The following is a 21,647-nucleotide window of genomic DNA, read 5'->3' as shown; positions in this document are numbered from 1 at the left end:
AGTAACATTATAAATTAATCTGTCTCAATGTAAAAATACATTAATTGTTGATTTCTGAAGAATCAACAAGTTTATACAAATAATATCAAGTGGTAATTTGGGAAATAGCTTTCGCCACATGAATGGACATATTGAAACTGTTAAGTTCAAGATGTTTCTTGACTTTATTGCCTTGGTTAGGGAATCTGTGTTTGTGTACCTGAGAGTTCTCTTTTAATAATATCCATAAAATTAATATGTTAGGAATTTAAGTAATATTTTAATCTTTAATAATTCACTTTTGATTTAATGAAGGAGCAGCAATATTTAGCTAGTGGACTTAACAACTGAATGTAATTTTGCCTACACCTAAATTTTTTAATACCCAGTTTATTGCCAATATACCAAAGGGCGTCAGGGTGGCCCAAGGTAAAGACAAGTACTGACAGCAGGATGGGAAATTTGGCCCTGAGTATCCTCTAGCAGGTCAAAAATCACTGGCTTCTGTTTTATTAACATTAAGAAGATAATAATACTATCTTCCTTATACAATTACTGCTGATGGTAAGTTAGATATCATATAAAGAACTTACTACAGGAGCTTTCACAGTGTCTTTGATGAATGTTGGCTATTTAGGCTGATACTGGGTCAATCACCTGAAAAGTAACAGTGTTTTCTGTTTTGTTTAGTGCAAGACATATGCTTGTGTGCTAGAAAGTCATCTAATGGGACTCACGATTGACTTTAGCACAGGATTTATCTGCTTTGATGCTGCAACAAAGGTAATGTGATCAAATCAGCTCTGGGAAATGTGCTGCAGACATTCTGATTTAAGAATGATTGAAATAACTTTGAATGCATGTCAGCATTTTAATTGATTATCATGTATTAATTAAATTCAAGGTTCTCATTTTTGTTAATAAAAGTTAAATTGTGCTTTAATCTGTTTATAGAAAAACAAAAAAATTTTAATTTTTATGAAACAAATTTTTGCCACAAAACACTATAACTATATAAAGCATATATATATATATATACATATATACACATATATACATATATACACATATATATATATACACACACACACACACACACACACATTCTCTTTTACTAAAAGTATGGCTTCATATTGAGGTGAAATTTTCCTTCCTCAAAACAATTTTTAAAGCAAAATAACCCTTTATTACTTTTCTGTATCAACACCTCCAATATCTGAATGGGGGAAATATATTTTTTAGTTTTATGGGTAATATGTTAGAATTATAGATGGTGGAACTTGAGGGTTTAAAGTTTCAAGCCAGGGAGTATAATCTTTATAAACACATTATTAATATGGTCTTGTACTCTCTGATTGAGTGCCATTTTCACAAAGGTTATGTCCGTGGGACTGATATATATTGGGGCTGATTAAGGGCATTTTATCAGCCAGTCATATCTAAACAATCTTAAAGCTCAACTGACCCACTATCTACTGCTAATCTCCATCCAGTACAGGAGTCCCTGCTGCAGTTTCTGACTTGGAGCTCTGGTCTTCATTGAAGACATTCTCTTTTCTCCCATAAGGATATCAATTTCTTAGGTGCAACTCACTTCCTCCTTCATCAAATCTTCATCTTAGGTATGACCTAAGAAACAAACTGATATATTTTTCTCACTAATTTTAAGGATTAATGAGAAACCTTTTATTGGGAAACATATTTTGCCTAGAAATTAAACCTTCTAACAAGATTTTCAAAAACAAATACAAATAAAAACAAGACAGTGATATAAATATGTGAGAAAGGCAGAGTGTATAGATAGTAGAAGTGTTTTGATCTTGAGAAAAAAATGGGAGTCTAATGGTGTAGTCCAGCTGGTCACAGACAAGTAGGATGTGGGTTGGAGTTTGGGGGTCTTACTATTTTTCATGAAAAAGCAATCAAAATTGTCACACAAAACCTCACATTATTTAAGGATGGCCAATGTTTCTTTTAATATTGACATTGCAAAATTAAATATCATGCATGCACTGGTCAGAGTTGACTATCCAGTGCATATTTTGAGTAATGTCAAAAGAATGTAAATATGGAATTTTAATATTAATATTAAAAAGAGCAACTTTATTTTTTATTTCTTAACAAGAAATTTTAACAAACAAAATAAACAATAATGAAAAAGTAAACTAAAAGACCAGATCAGAAACTCTTAGGGTAGGAAATGAGAGTCAGCATGATTTTAGATTATACTTGAATACTACTGGTTTGGAAGCAGTGAGGTATCTGGGAATGTCAAGCTGGTTCTCATTACATAATACTTGTGTTTGAAAGTCCCCATAAAAACAATTTTCCTGGATTTTCCAGAGAGTACAAGACACACTAAATAGCATGTACTTTCGTTTACATTAACAACATTGCAGGAGGTTGTACATTCTTCTGGCTCCCATAGTGTTTTTGGGGTTATTACCTCACAGAAGTTTATTGTCATATACATCTCAGCTTGTTCTTTGTAATCTTCATCCTAATTAAAATGTAGCCTTTTCTGTGTTAGAAATAGGTTTTCTCACTAATATGTCAAAGTCTGATGTCATGGTACTTATATAGTTCTCATAGCTAAGAGTATAGATTTTCTGCAATTATATTCCTTTAAACATACATACTCCTATGTGCATTAGTTAATTATATATAATAATAGGTTTCCATGTAAACAGAGACTCAACAGTAATATTTTCAAATAAGTGTTTACTGGATACTTGCTGTCTATAGACAGACACAGGAGGTGTATACATGTCAGTCATGTGTGCTTAAGGAAGGCTTCACAAAATTTGAGACATCAAGAGTAGGATTATCCAGATAAATATCTGTAAGTAAGGAAGGACATTGAATTTGAGGTCAGAAATGAGAGATCAATTGTGTGGCTAACTAAGAGAAGAGGTCCTATTAGAGAATTCAGCTTTGGTGCTAAGAACAAAAGAATACCTTTGAAGAGTTTGAGGAAAAGGAAGAAAATGATCAGAGGTGTATTTGACAATACAAAACTAGTAGGAGAGTATATGAGTAAGACGAGAGAAACTGGGTAAACTACATATTCTAAATTCTTAAACTCTGTCCTCAACTGGGCACCTATCACTCTACAACATTCCTCAGAAAATGATATGTGTGGTTGACAAGGTCAAATAAACACATTTTTACAAATTGAGGGTAACAGTAATCACAGTGTATGTTTAGTATAACTGAAAGATACGGTACAGGAAGGGGATGAAAAGAGACAACACTGAAAAAAAACAACAATAGGGTCTCATTGTCAAGTTTCATTTCATGTTTGACCTAAATCTGATTTTTAAAAAAGTTTTATTAAGATATAGCTAACATACAATATTATATTAGTTTCAGAAGTACACAACAGTTATTTAACATTTATATATCTAAAGAAATGATCACCATGATCACCATGATCACCAGCAATGATCACCAATTATCACTAGGAACCATCTGACACTGTACCATGCTATCATATTGCTATTGACTATATTCCCTATGCTGTACATACCCCTGACTAGTCTAGGGCCATCCTGGCACTATACATAGTTATTGCCATATTATTAACTATATTCCCTATACTTTACTTTGCATCCCATTGACTATTTTCTAACTACCAATTTGTACTTCTTAATCCTATCCCCTTTTTCACCCTGCCCCAACCCTCCTTCCAACTATCACCCTGATAAATCTGGTATCCATCTGAAACCATATATAGTGATTACAATATTATTGACTATATTCCTTATGCTATACTCCACATCCCCATGACTACTTTGTAACAACGAATTTATACTTCTTAATCCCTTCTCTTTTTCAATGACCCCCAAACTCTGTCCCATCTGGAAACCATCAAAATGTTTCACATATCTATAAGTTTGTTTATGTTTTGTTTGTTTATTTTGTTCTTCAGGTTACACATAAAATTGAAATCACATTGCATCTGTGTTTCTCTGTTTAACATACTCCACTCAGCACAATATCCTCCAGATCCTTCCATACTGCCACAGATGGCAAGAACCCATTCCCATCCATGGCTGAGCGATATTCCATTGTATATATGTACCACTGCTTCTTTATCCATTCATCCATTGACAGCCATAAAGGATGCCACCACATATTGGCCATTGTAAACAAGGCTGCAATGAACATGTGGATGCACACATACCCATGAAGTAGTGTTTTGGATTTCTTCAGATAAATACCTATAAGTGGGATTACTCAGTCCTACGTTGTTTTACACTCTATTCAGTCTCATATAAGTATGGCTATCCCAGCTTTTTTTTTTTCTTTCTTTCCCATTTTCATGAAATATCTTTTCCCCATTCCTTTACTTTGAGTCTGTGTGTGTCTTTTGATTTGAAGAGAGTCTGTTATAGGCAGCATATGTATGGATATTATTTTCTTATTCATTTAGTCACACTATCTTTTGATTAGACATTTAATCTGTTTATATTGAAAGTAATTGTTGGTAGATATATATTTGTTGATAGATAGATATGTTATTGCCATTCTAGTATTCATATTTTTCATCTTTTTTTGGTTGTTGTTGTTCATCTTAAAGAAGTCCTTCTATGATCCCTTGTAGTTCTGGTTTGGTGTTCATGAACAACTTGAGGTTTTTCTTGTATGGGAAGCTCATAATCTGTCCTTCAATTCTAAATGATAGCTTTGCTGGGTAGAGTAATCATCATTGTAGGTCCTTGCTTTTCATCACTTTGAATATTTCCTGTCAATCCCTTCTAGCCTGGAAGGTTTCTGTTGAGAAATAAGCTGAGAGTCTTAAGGGAGTTCCTTCATAGGTAACTAACTGCTTTTCTCTTGTTGCTTTTAAGAGTCTCTCTTTGTGTTTAATTTGGCATTTTAATTATGATGTGTCAGTTCAACTTGTTTGGGACACTGTGCACTTCCTGCTTTTGTATATCTATTTTTTTCAACAGGTTAGAAAAGTTTTTAGTCATTATTTCTTCAAATAGGTTTTCAATTCCTTCCTTTCTCTTTTCTTCCGGTAGCCCTATGATGTGAATGTTGGTATGCTTGATATTGTCCCAGAGGCCCCTTAAACTATCCTTAGTTTTTTGGATGCTTTTTTATTTTTGCTGTTCTGTTTGGGCATTTTGTGCTACCTTATCTTGTAAATTGCTAATTTGAAATTCTGCTTCATCTAATCTACTGTTGATTCCCTCTAATGTATTCTTCATTTCAGTTATTACATTCTTTATTTATGACTTTATTTATCTTTATTTATGTTTTCTATTTCCATGTTTATGTTTTCTATGTTTTTGTTGAAGTTTTCCCTGCAATCATTGAACATGCTTATAACCAGTGTTTTGAACTTTGTGTCTCGTAAGTTGCTTGACTCCTTTTTGTTCAGACCTTTATCTGGAGCTTTGTTCTGTTCTTTAATTTGGGACATGTTTCTTTGTCTTTGTATTGGCATAGATTAGCCCCTGGCCAGTCACAGAATGTGAAAGCATTCACAAGACTCTACAAAGTGGAAGAGCAAGAAAGCTTTACTGAAAGTCAGGCAAAGAGAGAAAGAGTTCTGTTTGGAAGAGAAATACTGGCTAAAGGAGTTTTGCCACTGCAGTCTGATAGTGGGTTAAGGGAGATACTGGCAAAAGGAGTTCAACCAGGGGAGAGTCCGAAGGAGACAGCTGTGCTGGGTTTCTGTTTAGCTCGAGTTTCATATTTTTCTAAGCAGGATGTAGGGTGCTTGTCAGCTTGCAGTGGGGAGGGGCTGCCATTACAATTGTCTTCTCCTGAGAACTGCCTTGTTCCCATCTATGATGGATGTCAACTTACAGATGGCTGTTGCGATTAAGAACTGTTCTGTTCCCACCTATGATAGATGTAAGGCACTTTTCAGCTTGCAGGTGCAGTGCTAGCCAGGGGATTCAGAGCCAAGCGGTTAATGTTTAAGCCTATTTATGTTAGCTCACAAGCCCACTCCTGTTAACGCTTTACTTGTCTCATCAGTCTTCCCATTTCGCTATATCCCTGTGTTTGTTTCTATGTATTAGAGAGGCCTGTTATGTCTCCCTCTCTTAGTAGAGTAGCCCTATGTAGTAGGTGTGCTATGATGCTTAGTGGCACTGTCTTTCTGGTCACCTGAGCAGCCACGTGCTTCTGGTGTGTTCCTTGTGTGTGTTGTGTGTGCCCTCCTATTGTAGCTTAGCCTTGGTTGCTATTTGCATGTCAATGGAAGAGATTGGTTTTGGGGGTGATTATTTGTGAGGATTGGCCAAGACTACAGTGGAGTGTTGTGGCACAGGGATTGACCCCACAGAGCAGGATTTGCTTTTGGAGGGCTCTGGTGCCTGCCCAGTATGCCCTTTTGAGTGTTTCATCCCTAGAGGCAGCAGGGTGATGCCCCAGCTGGGTCCAAAGCTGGCTACCAGGCATGCCAGGCCCACAGCCTCCTGGAAACGGCCCCACTGAAGGCTGTGTTCAGCCACAGACCTCACTTTGCCCAGGGCCACCTGGAATGAGCCACAAAGCAATCCACAGATGGCCAACACCTGCAATGGGTTTGGAGGTGCCTCAAGTGGCCAAGCCAAGAACCAAGGCCAGCTGTCATTAGTGCCAAGTTTAGGGCTGCTTAGCCAGAGGTAGGTACATGCCAAAGCCAGATGCTTCTTGTTTGGGATTTGTGAACCTTTGAGAGATTTTAGGAAAATCCACAACATGAGACTAGAAGGGCCCTTTATACAGAAAAGTCACTGGAAACAGCTTGGGTGTGTCTGGAAGTTGGGTGGGACAGGATCTCAGGGAATCAGGGCAAACAAATGGTGTTAGTTGATGGAGACTGAGATATGGCAGTTGCCTATGTCTACACGATGGGAGGGGGAAGTCTCAACATAGAAAAAATGGCTTCCACTAGGTCCTCAACTAAAAGCAAGATAGTTGCCCCTCTAGCTCTTGCTCTGAAGCCAGACACTTAACTTCCTCCTCATATGTCCCTGGCTCCTTTTGAGCTGCCACGTCAGTGATGGAGCTTAGAACAAGTGAGTCCATCATCAAGTAAATCCATGTTTGGCACTTTTAGGAGGTTCACCTGGGACTGCAGCCTCCCTAGTCTCACTCATCTACAATTTGCACTGGTTTTCACTGCCAGAAATTATGGGGGGACTTTCAGTCTTTAGAATTAATTAAACCCTGGGTTGGGGAACCTGATGTGGGGCTATGACCCCTCACTCCAACCAAGGGGACCTCTGCAGTGGAAATACCGCTCCCAATTTTTAATGGTCACATGCTTGTAGAAGACCTCCTGTGCTGTGTCTCTGACCCTCCTACCAGTCTTGAGATGGCTTCTTCTGTATGTCCTTAGTGGTATGGCTTTGGCTCACCTAGATTTCAGGCAATTATCAATGATGGTTTTTCTGTATTTTAGTTGTAATTTGATGTGATTGTAAAAACAGGTAACCACAGAATTTATCTACTCTGCCATCTTGATCAGATCTGACTTAAATCTAATTTATACTGTAGAAAGATCATTCTAGCTGAGGTGTATAGATGGCATTGATTATGTGGCAGCAAGACTGAGCTAATGGGCATTTATTTTTCCCCTTGATAATTTAGAAGAATAACTTTCTTTTTGTTCTTTTCTTTTCTCTTTCTTTTCTTATTGAGGAACAATGTGTTTTTCTATGACCCATCAGCTCCAAGTCAAGTAGTTGTTTTAATCTAGTTGTGGAGGGTGCATCTCAGTGGCCCATGTGGGAATCAAACCGGCAACCTTGGTGTTATGAACATTGCTCTCTCACCAGCTGAGTTAATCAGTTGCCCCAACTTTTATTTTTTTAAAACCATAAAAAAGTGAAAGTGTTTTGTTTTTTTAATTTATATCAACCAGGTGACATGTAATCTGTAATGGTTAAAATGAGGACAAAGTCATTCTAATCCCACACCATAAATCTCCTCTTCAGTCCTCATCATGTTGCAGCCCAGGAGATGAGCCAACTTCAAGTGCTCCATTTGCTATAATTGGTACATGAGGACTGTTCATTCTGTGTAATTGTCCATTGCAATGTGTAGAACACCATAAAACTTGACTTTTAAACCTGGGTCAAAATAAAAGACATTATTACTCATATTCTTACTGTTTCCCTGGTAGAGTCTATGAAACCATTAGTTCTGCCAAATTGTTATTGTCTGTTAGACGTTTTTTTTTTATGTCTTTTAGTTGAATTTGGGAAATGCCAAGAGAACATTTCTTAAAAGCTTCTTTACTTAAAAGCTTCTTTATTTCAGGGTATCTAAAAAGTACATAGCATATTAAAAAATTTTTTTGATATCATGGTTGGCAACAGATCTTCAAAGGACATAAATTACAAAATAAAATAGTAACATTTTAAAGAATTAGCTCCATCACATGTGAGAAGCTATTGTAATGATATTATGCTTTCTTATCTTTATAACTGACTTTCATTGAACATAAATTGAAAACATTATCTTGGAAAAATTGGAAAAACCCATACATGCACATGGTGACTTCCATTTTAAGAAGTTATGTTTTGTGTAGTAAAAGACAATATCACCCTAACAAAAATCACTTCCTTCTTGTTTCTTAGATTTTTTTTCCATAAAGTTAGAAGTCCTCCTGTTCCCAATAATTGTGCTTCAGAACTGAATTCATTGTTCATACATTGATTCATAAAATATTTTAATCTATCTAATCCATTCATATCTTTAAATAGACACTGATTTCTACAGTGTTTCAAGATAAAATTTGAAAGTAAATTCAAATTTGACCTATATTTATAGTTTTCATTTTCAAAAGTATTTGATATGATTGGATATATTGAAGGTCACTAATTATAGGGGAGCTAATGTTTGAGCTAATGTTTCTCCTAAAGATATATGACTTCCATGTACACACATTTAATAATATTTTTATTTGAATTTTTCTAATTATAAAAGAATTATACTATGAATTTGATAGGTCAGACCCTTTGAAATAGAATTAAATTTCAATTTTTTAATTTTATGCTACTTGTTCTATAGTATTTAAACTATTTTATATCAAAGGTAGTTATTAAAAATACAAAAGGAAAATTTGAAATTATTGAAATGAGTATTTTCTTGAAATATCTCCTAAATAAGTAGAAATTGTAAAATACACTAGCTAGAATGTCATTATGATGATATCCATATGAATCTTAGCATTTTCCTTTTTACAGTCTCTTTTAATCTCTTTTATTCTCTAATTGTGTAACTTACAGCACCATAACATCGACAAAAACAATTAGCTATTTGATGGAATTTTTATGTTCTTCAGATAAATTATTTCTTCTTTGCTTTTAGGAGAATAAAGAACATTGTATTTATTACAAAACAAACTCAGGCATTTAGGGAAACAATCCATCAGGTATTTAATTTTAACCCTCAAACATTTTAAAGATAGCTGTAAGTGTTCCAAAGAAAAGTATTGACTCAAGTTTTCATACCACTATAAAACTAGATATAATATAATAATAAAATTATGGATTTTTTGTTCATTACTTGCAATACAAAAAAGTTATAATGTTATGTAGAATTAATACGTTGTTTGCTGTCTATATTTATAATTCAAAGTATATAAAGAACAAAATCAGGTAAGAGTAAAAAATTCTTTGGCTTATATATGCTTTATATACTTTTTTCATTTTATATCTTTTTTGCTCTTATTTCACCCTTTATATTTTCTAATTCTACTTTTTTTCTGTGGCCTTTGATAGTTTTTTTATTATTATTATTAAGCATATCTTTCTTAAAACTTTTCTCACTACATTTTGGATTATCTGTCCTTCAACTATCAGTTTTGATACACATGATTTTTTTATTAATACAATGTATTAATTTCTAAAACTCTCACATAATAAATGGAAATAATAATAGCTGTGGGTTTATCTTGCAACATTATTCTAAAGCTAAATAAGACAGTTTATTGGGAAAGAAAATACTAAACTAAAAAATATAAGGTCTAGATTTGGAAGTCCTTAAGTATTATTTCCAGGTATCCTATCTTTCAATGGATCTTGTCTCAACCACAAATCATGCCCTTTCATCTAACCCCAGGAATCCATTCTTTTTTCCTCCCTTCTATTTAAAATCCCTCAGAACTCATAAATGAGCTGCTTCTATCCTCCCACCATTAACATTGGGTGGGATCTTGCAAATCATATAGCTGATGTAGCCTTTTTTCACCTTTAAAGTGGACATGCAAATTACACCCTTCTCATAGGATTATTGTAAAGTTCAAATAAGAAAATGTATGTGGAATGTGTTGCACAGTGAGTGGGAAATATAAACTTTCAATAAGAGGTGGATATTTTGTTGCTTGTACACTGGTAGGTAATTTTGACCACTGCAGGGCACTAGCGCAAATACCTTCTACTGTGCTGCCATTCTCAAGATGTCAAAGTGACACTGTGTTGTCTAGAATTCTTAATCAATAAATAAATCATCAATCAACATGTTTGTCTGCTACACTCTAGTCCTTGTGGGTCTCTGCTTTTATAGAGGTCTTTGTTCTCATGGCACCTAGTAGACAAGATTGACATTAAACAAGTAATGGATAAGTTTAATGATTCTCAGAAAGGGAGTCCAGGATAGCATGGATGAGCATATAAACTGGGTTAATGGATCATAGGTGGTACTTGGAGAAAATTACATTATACCTGCGAATTCATAGGTCATGAGCAGCTAACTATGCACACAATGGAAAAAGACTGAGTAGCATGTGTGACAGTGCTAAGATGTGAGAGAGCTTTGACAAGCTCAGTGAAGCAAGAGCAGGAAAATGGGAGAGGAGCGGTTTTAAAAGTAAAGTAGTCAGGCACCAAATAATGAGGAGCCTTTGTCTTCATGTAAAGCTTTGAACTTACATCAGTTAGCTGTGGCCACAAAATTGCTATGTAACACAGAATGACAACACTTCACTAGCTTACAGCAGTAAATATTTATTTCTCACACTTTTGTGGGGTTCATCCTGTTGATTTGGGCAAGATTCATCAATGAGTCTGCAATTTGGATGGTTCTTCCAAGGATGCATGATTAGGTTCTTCTCTGCTTGTTCCTTGTTATTAGTGAAACCAGCTTAGCCCAGGCATATTCTTTTCTTGTAGATGGCAAATGAAGAAGAGAATAAGCCTTATTGTGCAATTCTTCTTTAGGCTTTGCTGTTGGAAAAATTGCAAAATCCCCTTGTTCAAAGCATGTCATGTGACTGAGACCACAACCAATAAGGCAGATCACCTCAGTCCATGGTGAGAGAGCACTTCAAAGTTACATTGCTATAGGCATTGGTGAAAATTAGGGCTGATATGTCCATTGTGCCAAGGGCCATAGAAAGCCACTAACAGATTTTATGCCAGTAACAGGATGCAATCGGTGATGACTTTGGCAGCTTTGTGGAGAATACTTTGGAGATGGAGAAGAATGAATGTTGGGAAGGGAGGAGCTTATTAGGAGACATGTGGCTTAGAGTAGGTGCTTTTCAAATGCAGAGTGGTTGGCATTGTGTAACGATGAGGATATACTCTCAGTAGGACTTGGGGATAGAAAGAACGGAACTAAGTATGACAGCGAAGTTTCTGACCTGAACAATTATGTGGGAAAAGGAAACACAATGGAAAAAAATGGATGTGCAGAATATCCACTGAATTATTCTCATGAAAGTGGTTATGGAGAAGTCACTGAATAGTTAATTTGTTCAATGTAAAGATGAGAAGGACACATTTTTCACTTTTCTAGTGCTATGTATCTTACATTAAATAACTTGCCTGTTTCTTGGAACAACACACTTGAGCATAGTGTGATATATCAAAGATTCAGATATTATAAACAAAGTATATTATGGACTTACAGTGCCAAGGTGTAATTCTAATAGCTTTTCCGTATACTATGCAGTGCTATACAACATATTACGTACCTTGGAATGACGTTTATTTCAAAAGATTTCCTTGTCTCTAATACAAACAAATTTCTGACTGACAGGCTTCACCAGGATACCAAAATATAAATTTTTTCCAAATTCACCAGGTAAACAAAACTTAGGCTCCAGCTTGCACCTTTTATATTTGATCTATCCTGTATAAATATATTCAAGCATTAGACTTACTGGTAAATATACCCTTGTTAACCTTGAGTAATTCAGACTCTCATCTTCAACCATCTGCAATATTTTATGGCCTGTTTAAATCAAAATGATTCAACACAGAAAGAAAGAGTATGCATCCCAAGGTAATTCATTATATGTTGATAATTTGATGAATGCAATGGTTTTCCAAGTGATAATTTTTACATTTGAGTCAAATGGAAACTATCAATTTCTAGAAATACAAATTTCTTTTAATTTGGGGATGTTTTTATTGTGCTCAGGAAAAAATAATAAATTATTGACTCATACCAATAAAATTCATAATTAAATTTTAGAAATCAAATTAGTAAATGTGAAGACTAGTGTTGCCTTAAAATAAAAATATGCAGAAACTTATATGTTAATTTAGCAGTTTTTAAATAAAGTGTTTAATCTCTGTTAGTGGAGCAGCCTTCAGACAACCTGGAGAAAGGAACAGTGATGGCTTATTACATTGCACATGTATATTGACTTAAATGTAGTTATCTCAGTAAAGTCATTTTTTTCCTCTCTCTAGAGCTGTTATTATCCATTGACCTCGTGACAGCTGTGTGTGCATGTGTTAAAAAGAAATAACTGGAAAAGAATTCATTTGTATAGAGAATTGATAATATGAATTATAAGTGTGACTGAATTTTAGCGTGTTGCCAGGAAACAGCAACAATAAAAAATTTTTTTAAAAACCTATGGATCTGAGAAATTTATACTAACAAAACCAAATTTTCTTGCCAATATTTATTATGCAGACAACATACAGTTTCTCAAAATTAAATTAGTATGTTAAGAATAACAAATAGCATACCATATTCAATAATATGTGGAAATATGTTAATGCTTGCTTTCCCACATGTATTTTGGTTATGGTTTTGAAAATTTACATAGATATAACTAAAATAAGTACTCTGTGTACATCAACTCACTAGATTAATGAATTGAATCTAGTACAAAATAACCTATCAAATATAAGAAATTAAAAACCATAGATTTCAGATAAACTAAATCAAATAAGTAGAAATTTCCAATTGGTAAGCATAATAGTTGGTAATCTCTAGACTGCCAAAGAACTCAAATTCAATTTCTCTGTATTACTGAGGTTACTCTGTGAATTAGACTGAAAGTCTTATGGTAACCAGCTTCTATTGGACAGTGTTTAAGGCATAGCTGCCTCACAATAAACAAACAAACAAATAAATAAATAAAATATAAGATAACCTACAAGGTCTGAGTTTCAGAAACATCTATCCTGCTTTTTTTTAAAACTTTTTTATAGATTCCAAATCAATCTTTTTTGAATATTTATTACTTTTATTTTTAATATACTTTAACCAAATAAATTCTTAGAGTGAAAATCTGTATACTCCTCTTTAAATGTTCCATATATTTGATGAAAAAACATAAATATATCCCTATATGTAGAGTCATTTGGGGAGATATACATTTAAATGAAATATGTCTGATGGAGCAACTCTAAGCTTAATTGAGCAATTTCATCCAGTCTTTAATTTAGACAAGCCTCCTGATGATAATAAATTTCTGTTCTGTTAACTCCAGCTCAGACATACATCTTGATCTTAAAGGTTGCACATTGTCCAACACTGAATTTGTTGTCCATTACTGTCTGACTCCTTTGCATTTCTACCTCAGATATCAAAAGAAATCTGAATTGTGTTTCATACTTATATGTGTTCCTCAACAACTCCCTCTAAATAAATCTAGAAGGTGTACCTTAAGTATTGGGTTGTCGGAAAAGTCATGACATAATTTTTCTATGTTTTTTGTCGCAAAAATGAGTATGACTTTTCCGACAACCCAGTAACTTGGGTAATCCCTTCTCATTTGAATTACTGCAATATTGTCCAAACAGGCTTGCTCGATTTATTATTGAACATACTCTTTTTTATGCGCCAACTATGTGCTATGACCATTGATAGACACTAGGAATAAATAATTAGATACAGTTCCTACTCTTAAGAAAACTACAATGTAATAGAACAGACAGATCTAGCCTGGGTACTTTTAGATAGTGTAATAAGAAGCCAAAACATTATGGGGACATATAGTTATATCCTTCCATATTCCATCTCCCACACCACTACCAGATTAATGATACCTCTAAAATGTAAATTCAATGATGTCATCAGACTCTCTTGTTAATTACTTTAGTGGTTTCCTACTACCTTTAAGACAATATGTTAGCATAGTATGGAAGCCTCTCAATGTTCTGGTCTCTGCCTGCAATTTAGCAACATCTCTTGCATTTCCCCCTAGCATTCAGTGGCTCTGCCATACTCCATGCTTTTATACATAACACTCCCATAAGTGCAAATCTTCATCCAGAAAGCCTTCTTTCTCCAATTTGATTTAGATGTCCTTTTGAGAGCAGAGAACTGTAAGCATACCCTGGCATAACACTTATCATAATGTATTACAATTGAGTCTGGTGGACATATTAACTCTCGTCTCTGTCCAGGCTCAAGCACAGTTCAATGACATAGAATTAATTCCATGACTAGTGGTAAATATATTAAAAAATATGATACTATTATACCTAAGGAAATAGTAAAAGCTATAAGCTTTCTTCTATTTTGTGATCTTTTGATATTTCTATTTTTATCCCTTTATTCAAAATTGCCATTCAAATTTACAAAATTTATAAAATAGTATGTAGTTGAATTACTTATTTTAGTAAAATGTAATTACTTAAGCCAAAGACATATTTAATTAGGATAATTTCACATGAATGAAAAACAAATGAGAAGTATAAAGATGTGTAAAGGAAAATAGTGTTAAAGGAACAGTTTGTCATGGTTTTCTACTAAATGTGGCTCCCTAGCATGCCCACAAAAAAGGAAGGAAAAGGAGCCACTTTTAGGAGTCACATTAACATAGTGAGGGGGAGAGGGGGATAGAAGGCAAGAAAGGATATGTGTAGGTGGGCTTTTTGCTAAAGTTGAAGGGTGATGCAAAATGGAAATAGGATTGTGTGGTGGGAAGGTTTGATTTACTGCTTAACTAGAAGACATATAAAGATGAATTGCAAGGAAAGATTTTTAAAAATGTTTGTGGTTAAGCCTGGGCAAACAGTTAATTGTCAAATACCAGGTGACTGGTGTTATAGGGAGTACAAAATATGATCCTGGCCTCAAAGCATCTTTGTTGTAATTTTTAATGTGTTCTATGTATTAAGTCATAATCCACATAGATTATTCTTTTAGTGTTTTTGGCTCCAATGTAGTTAACTCTCCTACTTCCATTTCTCATGAAATAGATGGCATACTGCTTAAATTATCTTCATATGTAGAAGTTGTTTCTGGTTTTTTTTTTAAGAGGAATTTTTCTGTGGGGCATGAAAATTGGGGTATGCAAATAGTGATAAGGAAACTGATAAGTGATTTATTAGAGTTTGTTTTATCTATTTTTTGTTCAATATGGAAGTTTTCACTATCATTTATGTAATTTTATTTTTCATTTATATACAATTAAGGAATTTTGTTTTTGAATAGTCTGCAGCTAAGGAACACTGGATGCACTACAAATGTTAATTAATTCACTAACCTGAATCCCTTGGTTTGTAGTCAGCTTTGCATCCTAGCTCTCTGATGGATTACACCCAGGTATGAGAATCTTTGTTATAAATAGCAAAAATAAAGAGTAAGGGCAGGGTTTTCTTTTTCCTTCTCTTTTAAATTCTCTAAATCACTGGCATTTCCAAACTTAAAGCCATTTGTAAAAATGAATCTTAAACAAATGAATAGCTTATGGGAACCTTTTTAATTGCAGAGAGGGGAGAAGCTTAAAATAGTAACAGCATTATAAGGAAGAAGAAACTGTGACTCAACAGACTATGGTTGGAAAAAATCAGTAAATTGCTTTTTCTGAGTTTAGTGTCTTGTACTAAACAGTGCTCTGGGTTTTTCCTGTATTTTAAGGAAAAAATCAGGCATACACAATGAAAATTCATTTATAATCATGCTCAATAAATGGGTTTGTGATGTTTAGTTAAGATAATTATAGAAAAGCAAAGAAGCAGGTTGGGATAAAAAATATATATAAACCATGGAGAATAACAGACTTGGATTTTATTCCTACTTATTAGCTGTGAAATATTATCATTGTGTATGATGTTTTATTAATTATATCATATGGAAAATGGCAATACTCTGCAGCTAGTGCATAGCTCTTGCAGAAATTAGAGATAATGTACAAAAGGGCCTACCACAGTGTAATGTTCATTGTAATAGCAATGTTCCATTAAAGGACAACAACAGACACACAGAATGCTTCACAGGCACTAAATGAAGTATTTTTAAATGATTTGTAGATGTATTCACCCATCAATGTCAGGAATAAATGACAGATTACATATTATGTGCTTCATTACCTTCACATATTGTACTTCATTATAATCAATGTTTCATCTTCAATCACACATGCATTAATCATTATTTGTAAGCACATGTTATAAAGATTACTCCCTGAGTCAATGATGACCTTAAATGATAAACCCCAAATAGCATTGCTTCCAAGGTTTTTAGCATTTATCTGTTTGGATTGTTTTAAATAAAATGTATCTATTGCAAAGAGTAGCTCAGGGGCAAATGATTCTTTTGCAAAATGATTATTTTTCAAAATCTTTAACATGAAAACACTTAGATCAATAAGCTTGTACTATATATTTTTCTTGGTCATCTTCAATGACTTTATTACAACTACAATATTGAAAATGTTGTTTCATTGTATTGTTTCTTTATACATATAGTTATCTTTGCTTTTAGCTTTTAGACACTTAAAATATTTAAATATATCTTCAAAATGCCAGATACATTTATATGTATCATTTCATATAATCATTCAAAGAATATGTTGACTTAAACACTGTTTCTGACTGTCAAAAACAAATGTTTTGATAAGTCAATAAGGTGTTTTGGATCCATTATGACTATAGTTAAATTCATTAAATATTTTATTTTATACTGAAAAATTTTATCATTTTTTGAAATGTAATCCATGGGAAAAGCTACTTGGTTAAACAAAGTTAAATAAGTATTTCTTATGAAAATATCCCCAGACTTTATTATGCAAATGATCCTCACTAAATGTGTTTGACCATGTTTGACCTCCTTTTTTTTCAGGGGCCTGCAGAAGTTTACCCATGAAAAGGCACAGGGAAGTGAAAAATCTAGTCTGTGATTTTATTATGAAGGCTTTGGGTCAAATTCTAGATTTCAAAAATATTATGAAATATCTTCATAAATTGCTATTATTTATTTATTTATTGGTTTTGTTTTGTTTTTCTTTTACTCTCTCCTTTTGGACCCGATTTCCATTCAGTTCAACCAACTAAGATTATTAGTGGTGGTTGGAAATGTCACAGTACTTCATAAGTTCTCATTTTAGTATGTTTTCTCCACTTCTCCCAATTGCATGTCTCCAATAACATGACAATATAATAATACAACGGAAGAGAAGGGACATTTTTCTTTTTTAATATTTAGTCTCTCTTAATGCATTTCTTTCACAAAAGTTAGGTTCATTGTGTGTCTATTGTATATCAGCTGCTCTGTTAGGATCTAGAGATGCAGTGATGAGCTTGTTAGATCAATGACCTGTCCACCTGAAGCTTTCTTTATATTGGAGAGAGAGAGAGCAGGATGATCACAGATTGCAGATTGCAGTCAGCTTTGTGAAGGAGATGAATAAGGTATTGAGAAAAAGAAGACCCCAGAAGGGCCTTTTAATAGTTTGACAGGAAAATATCTCTGAGTTGTTTATATTTCTAGTGAGGCCTAGATGAAAAAATTGGAACAGCTATGAAATTAGTTGATGGAAGATTTTTTTTTAAATTGGGGAATTGGGGGGAAGGGGAACAGACAATTTGCTGTCATTTTGTTCTTCAGTCTAGTTGTGGAGGATGTTGCTTCACTGTGGAGGGCAGTGTCACTGGCCCTCAGATGTGGGATCCGAACCAGGGCCCTCTGGCATCCCAAGCCAGTTCTTAACCATCATGCCACTCAGCCAGCCCATCATATGCCTTGTAGTTTAAATGGTCTAAGTTAACTAACTTTTCCATATTTAATACCAAAAGTAAGATGAGTCAATGCTTTGGGAAGATATCACAGATATAGTGGATGTAATCACAAACAAACAAAGGTAGCAATTGGAAAATAGTGTACATTTATATGGTCATTTATATGGTCATTGATTATTAAGTAAAAGATGTCAGATCTCTGGAAAAGGGATGAGAACAGGAGACACAAATATTTTCATCTAATTTGAATTCTTGATAGTTCTAGTTGAATATCACACCCCTTTGTAATCAATAAGTGGGGTGACCATGCAATTTACTTCACACATGTAATTATTTTATTAGATATATAAGTAATTATTTATTAGATAATAAATTGGTTTTCTGATATTGGTGGACCTAAAAAATAGTTCTGTTCAAAAGTTATTTTTAAAAGACTATTATCCCTAAAATATAAACATGTATTTAGGCATAGCAAAGAAAGTTGAAAGACATATATGTCAATTATCTAAGCTTTAATAAATAGGGTAATTATTTTTTGGTACATAATTTAGTAGAGTACTACAGTTTGTTAAGATGCAGTTATGAATGATGTATTCCCCAAAACCAATTCAAGTATACTTTAGCTACATATGTTTTTTAATTTAGGAAAATATTAATGTTACCACAACACTGTGCTCTACTGATGCATAATAACATTGCAATTACAAGTACATATTCAATGCCAATGTTCTAACTGAATTTATGATAGCATTCACAGCAATAGAGATATTTTGATTTTTACGTAATGAAATTTCTAAAGCTTTACTTTGATTTCACAAATTAAATGGAAAAAAGTAGTTATTAGAGTTAACTGATTTTCTCAGTGAAATAGCAATAAACAAATGACATCATTTAATTGTGAAGTTTTTCTGCTAATGGAGACAAATCAATTTTAATAGCTTCACTTTGATACATGAACAAGAAAACTTGAAGTCTAAAATAACCAGATTTTATTTAAAAGAGGAATCATTTGATCTAAATAAAAATTGATGCATAAACAGTGATTTTAAAATAGAATTATATGTCGAATTATAACAACTCTGGGTACTTTGATAAAGTAGCTACTAACATTTCAAATATCTTCCAATTTTTGCCTTTTTATTTTCATTTAATGAGAGATATTTTGGTTCCCATGGTGGGTGGGTAAACATCAAAATACATTTCTTTCAATTATACATTCATTATCAATTTTTTGAGATATTAGAATTCACTAGTTGTTCCTGCTGCATGCAGTGTCACCATTAGCAAACACAGCCTTTGGTTTCCTGAAGGAGATCTGCGTTAATCCCACCTGTGTTTTCTCAGGGGATTGACTTAAAGTGCAGTTCTCAAACTGGGTTGAGTGAGGTGGGATGAAGATACCCCATTTTCACCACCTCAGCCTTGTCCAGAATAAAACCTTCTGAAGAGAGAGGTATGAACAGAGTTCCAGGAAAGATGGCAGAGTAGGAATATGCTTTCCTTGCCACTTCCCATAATCACACTAATATCACTGCTAAATTATAGAATAATCATCCTGGACAACCATCTGAAGACTAGCTGAACAGAAGTCCTATAATGAAGGATTTAAAGAAGCAGCTATGTTGAATCTCATAAGAGGGGCAGAGACATGAAGTGGGCTGACCCACACTCACATGTGTTGGTGGAACATCAGGAGGGATATCTTGGTGGCAGAGGTTCACCGTGAGGAGTAAGGGGCCTAAGCCCCACACCAGGACCCCAAGCCCAGGTTTCCAGTGCAAAAAAGAAGAGTCCCCACAACATTTGGCTGTGAAAATCATCAGGGATTCCACCCATCTGGTTGAAAAAGAACGCTGCTGGAAACCCAGATGTCCTCTTAAAGGGCCTGTGCACAGACCTACACATTCACAGGCATTTACTCTGGACTTTGGCAGAGGAACAGCAACTCAGGTGACACCAGAGGAATATAGGGAAAGACTGTTTCTGTTGTTGAGTCTTCTTCCAATGTAGCCTATAGGCAGCCCCGTGTTTCCCTGAGTCCTCACATACATGGCCAAATTTGAAACTGTGTAGGCCTGGTGAACATTGCTCACTCCACCCCAGTGACTCCCTGGGACCCCGCCCCACCCTACTAGCACACCACCAAAGACATTTGGGGGGTCTGGGCAACCAACCCCATCCCATGCACCAAGGAAGGCTCTTTCAGCAGCAAATAGCTGGTCTCAGTTTGCACACTAAATGAGGCACCTTCATGGTGAGTAACCTGCCTCACCAAGGCTTCAGTCTTTCTTGGACAACAGTCGGGTCTGCAAACATGAGGAGGGTGGCACCTGGCCTAGATGTGCTCTGAGACTTTTAAAGGACATCAAGCTCAGCAATGGCACCAAACCTGAACCTGCATTAACCTGATGAACATAACTTGCCCCACCCTGGTGACTGTCCCAGACTCAGCCTCACCCAACTTGTGTATAGCCCAAGTGACTGAGCTGAGCCTCATGGGCAGCTGGCAGGTAGAGTCAAGCCTCAGGGTGTCTTGAGCATTTTACTGAGCTGCCCCAGGCCTGGTACTGGTGACAGCTCACATCAGTTCTCAGCATGGCCTCTCCCGTGAAACTTCAGGTCCAGCACAGGGAGCAACCAAACATGGATAACTTTGTAGTTTCTACCACATAGCTCCGGGCCAGTCACAGGCAGTAGCTGTCCTGGGTCTGCACCAAAGTCCCACCCAAGAGGCCCCAGAACCAACACAAGAAGAAGCCAGCTTCAGAGTATAATAGAGCACTACACAACTAACCTCATAAGTGGCACACCCAAAGAGTGGTCACAACAGGCACACGAACCTGCTGGGGAGAATCCCCCTCTGTGGGGTCAGCCCCCACATAGCAGCTCATATGCTGTGGGCATGGCCAACCCTCATAGCCAGTCAGTCTGAGAGTCAATTATATCCACTGGTTTGCCAACAGCAATTAAGGCTCAACTACAACAGGAGGGCTCACAACACATGTAAGAGACACTCCTGGAGCACTCAGTGCAGGTGATCAGGGAGACTGTGCCACTGGGACATACACCCAATGAGATCAACAAAATAAATAAATAAATAAATAACAAATTAGGACAACATCAAGTGTAACAACATTTATATCATAGAGATACCAGAAAGAGAAGAAAGAGAGCAAGGGATCAAGAACCTATTTGAAGAAATGATGACTCTGAAAACTCCCCTAACCTGGCAAAGGAAATAAGCATAGAAGTTCAGGAAGTGCAGAGAGTCCCAAACAAGATGAACCAAAAAAGGCCCACACTAAGACACATTATAATTAAAATACCAAAGATTAAAGACAAGAGAGAATTGTTAAATCAGCAAGAGATACACAGTTAGTTATGTAAAAGGCGGTTGCCATAAGACTCAATTGATTTCTCAACAGAAACTTTGCAGACCAGAAGGTATTAGCTTGAATTATTCAAAGAAATGGAAAGCAAGGACCTACAACCAAGATGATT

The 21,647-nt window shown here is 35.1% G+C and overlaps 1 protein-coding gene across 1 annotated transcript in view; it reads left to right on the top strand.

The window, feature by feature from the left end:
• LOC109378500 (gamma-1-syntrophin-like) overlaps positions 1-21,647 on the top strand; it is a 31,418-nt gene that overhangs the window by 3,749 nt on the left and 6,022 nt on the right. The window contains exon 2 of the mRNA XM_019634862.1: positions 670-762. Coding sequence (XP_019490407.1) covers positions 670-762 — 93 coding nt within the window. The remainder of the gene's footprint in view (positions 1-669; positions 763-21,647) is intronic.

The sequence above is a fragment of the Hipposideros armiger genome, unplaced genomic scaffold (assembly GCF_001890085.2).
Source record: "Hipposideros armiger isolate ML-2016 unplaced genomic scaffold, ASM189008v1 scaffold_2070, whole genome shotgun sequence".
NCBI lineage: Eukaryota > Metazoa > Chordata > Mammalia > Chiroptera > Hipposideridae > Hipposideros > Hipposideros armiger.
This window is presented reverse-complemented; position numbering and strand designations above follow the sequence as displayed.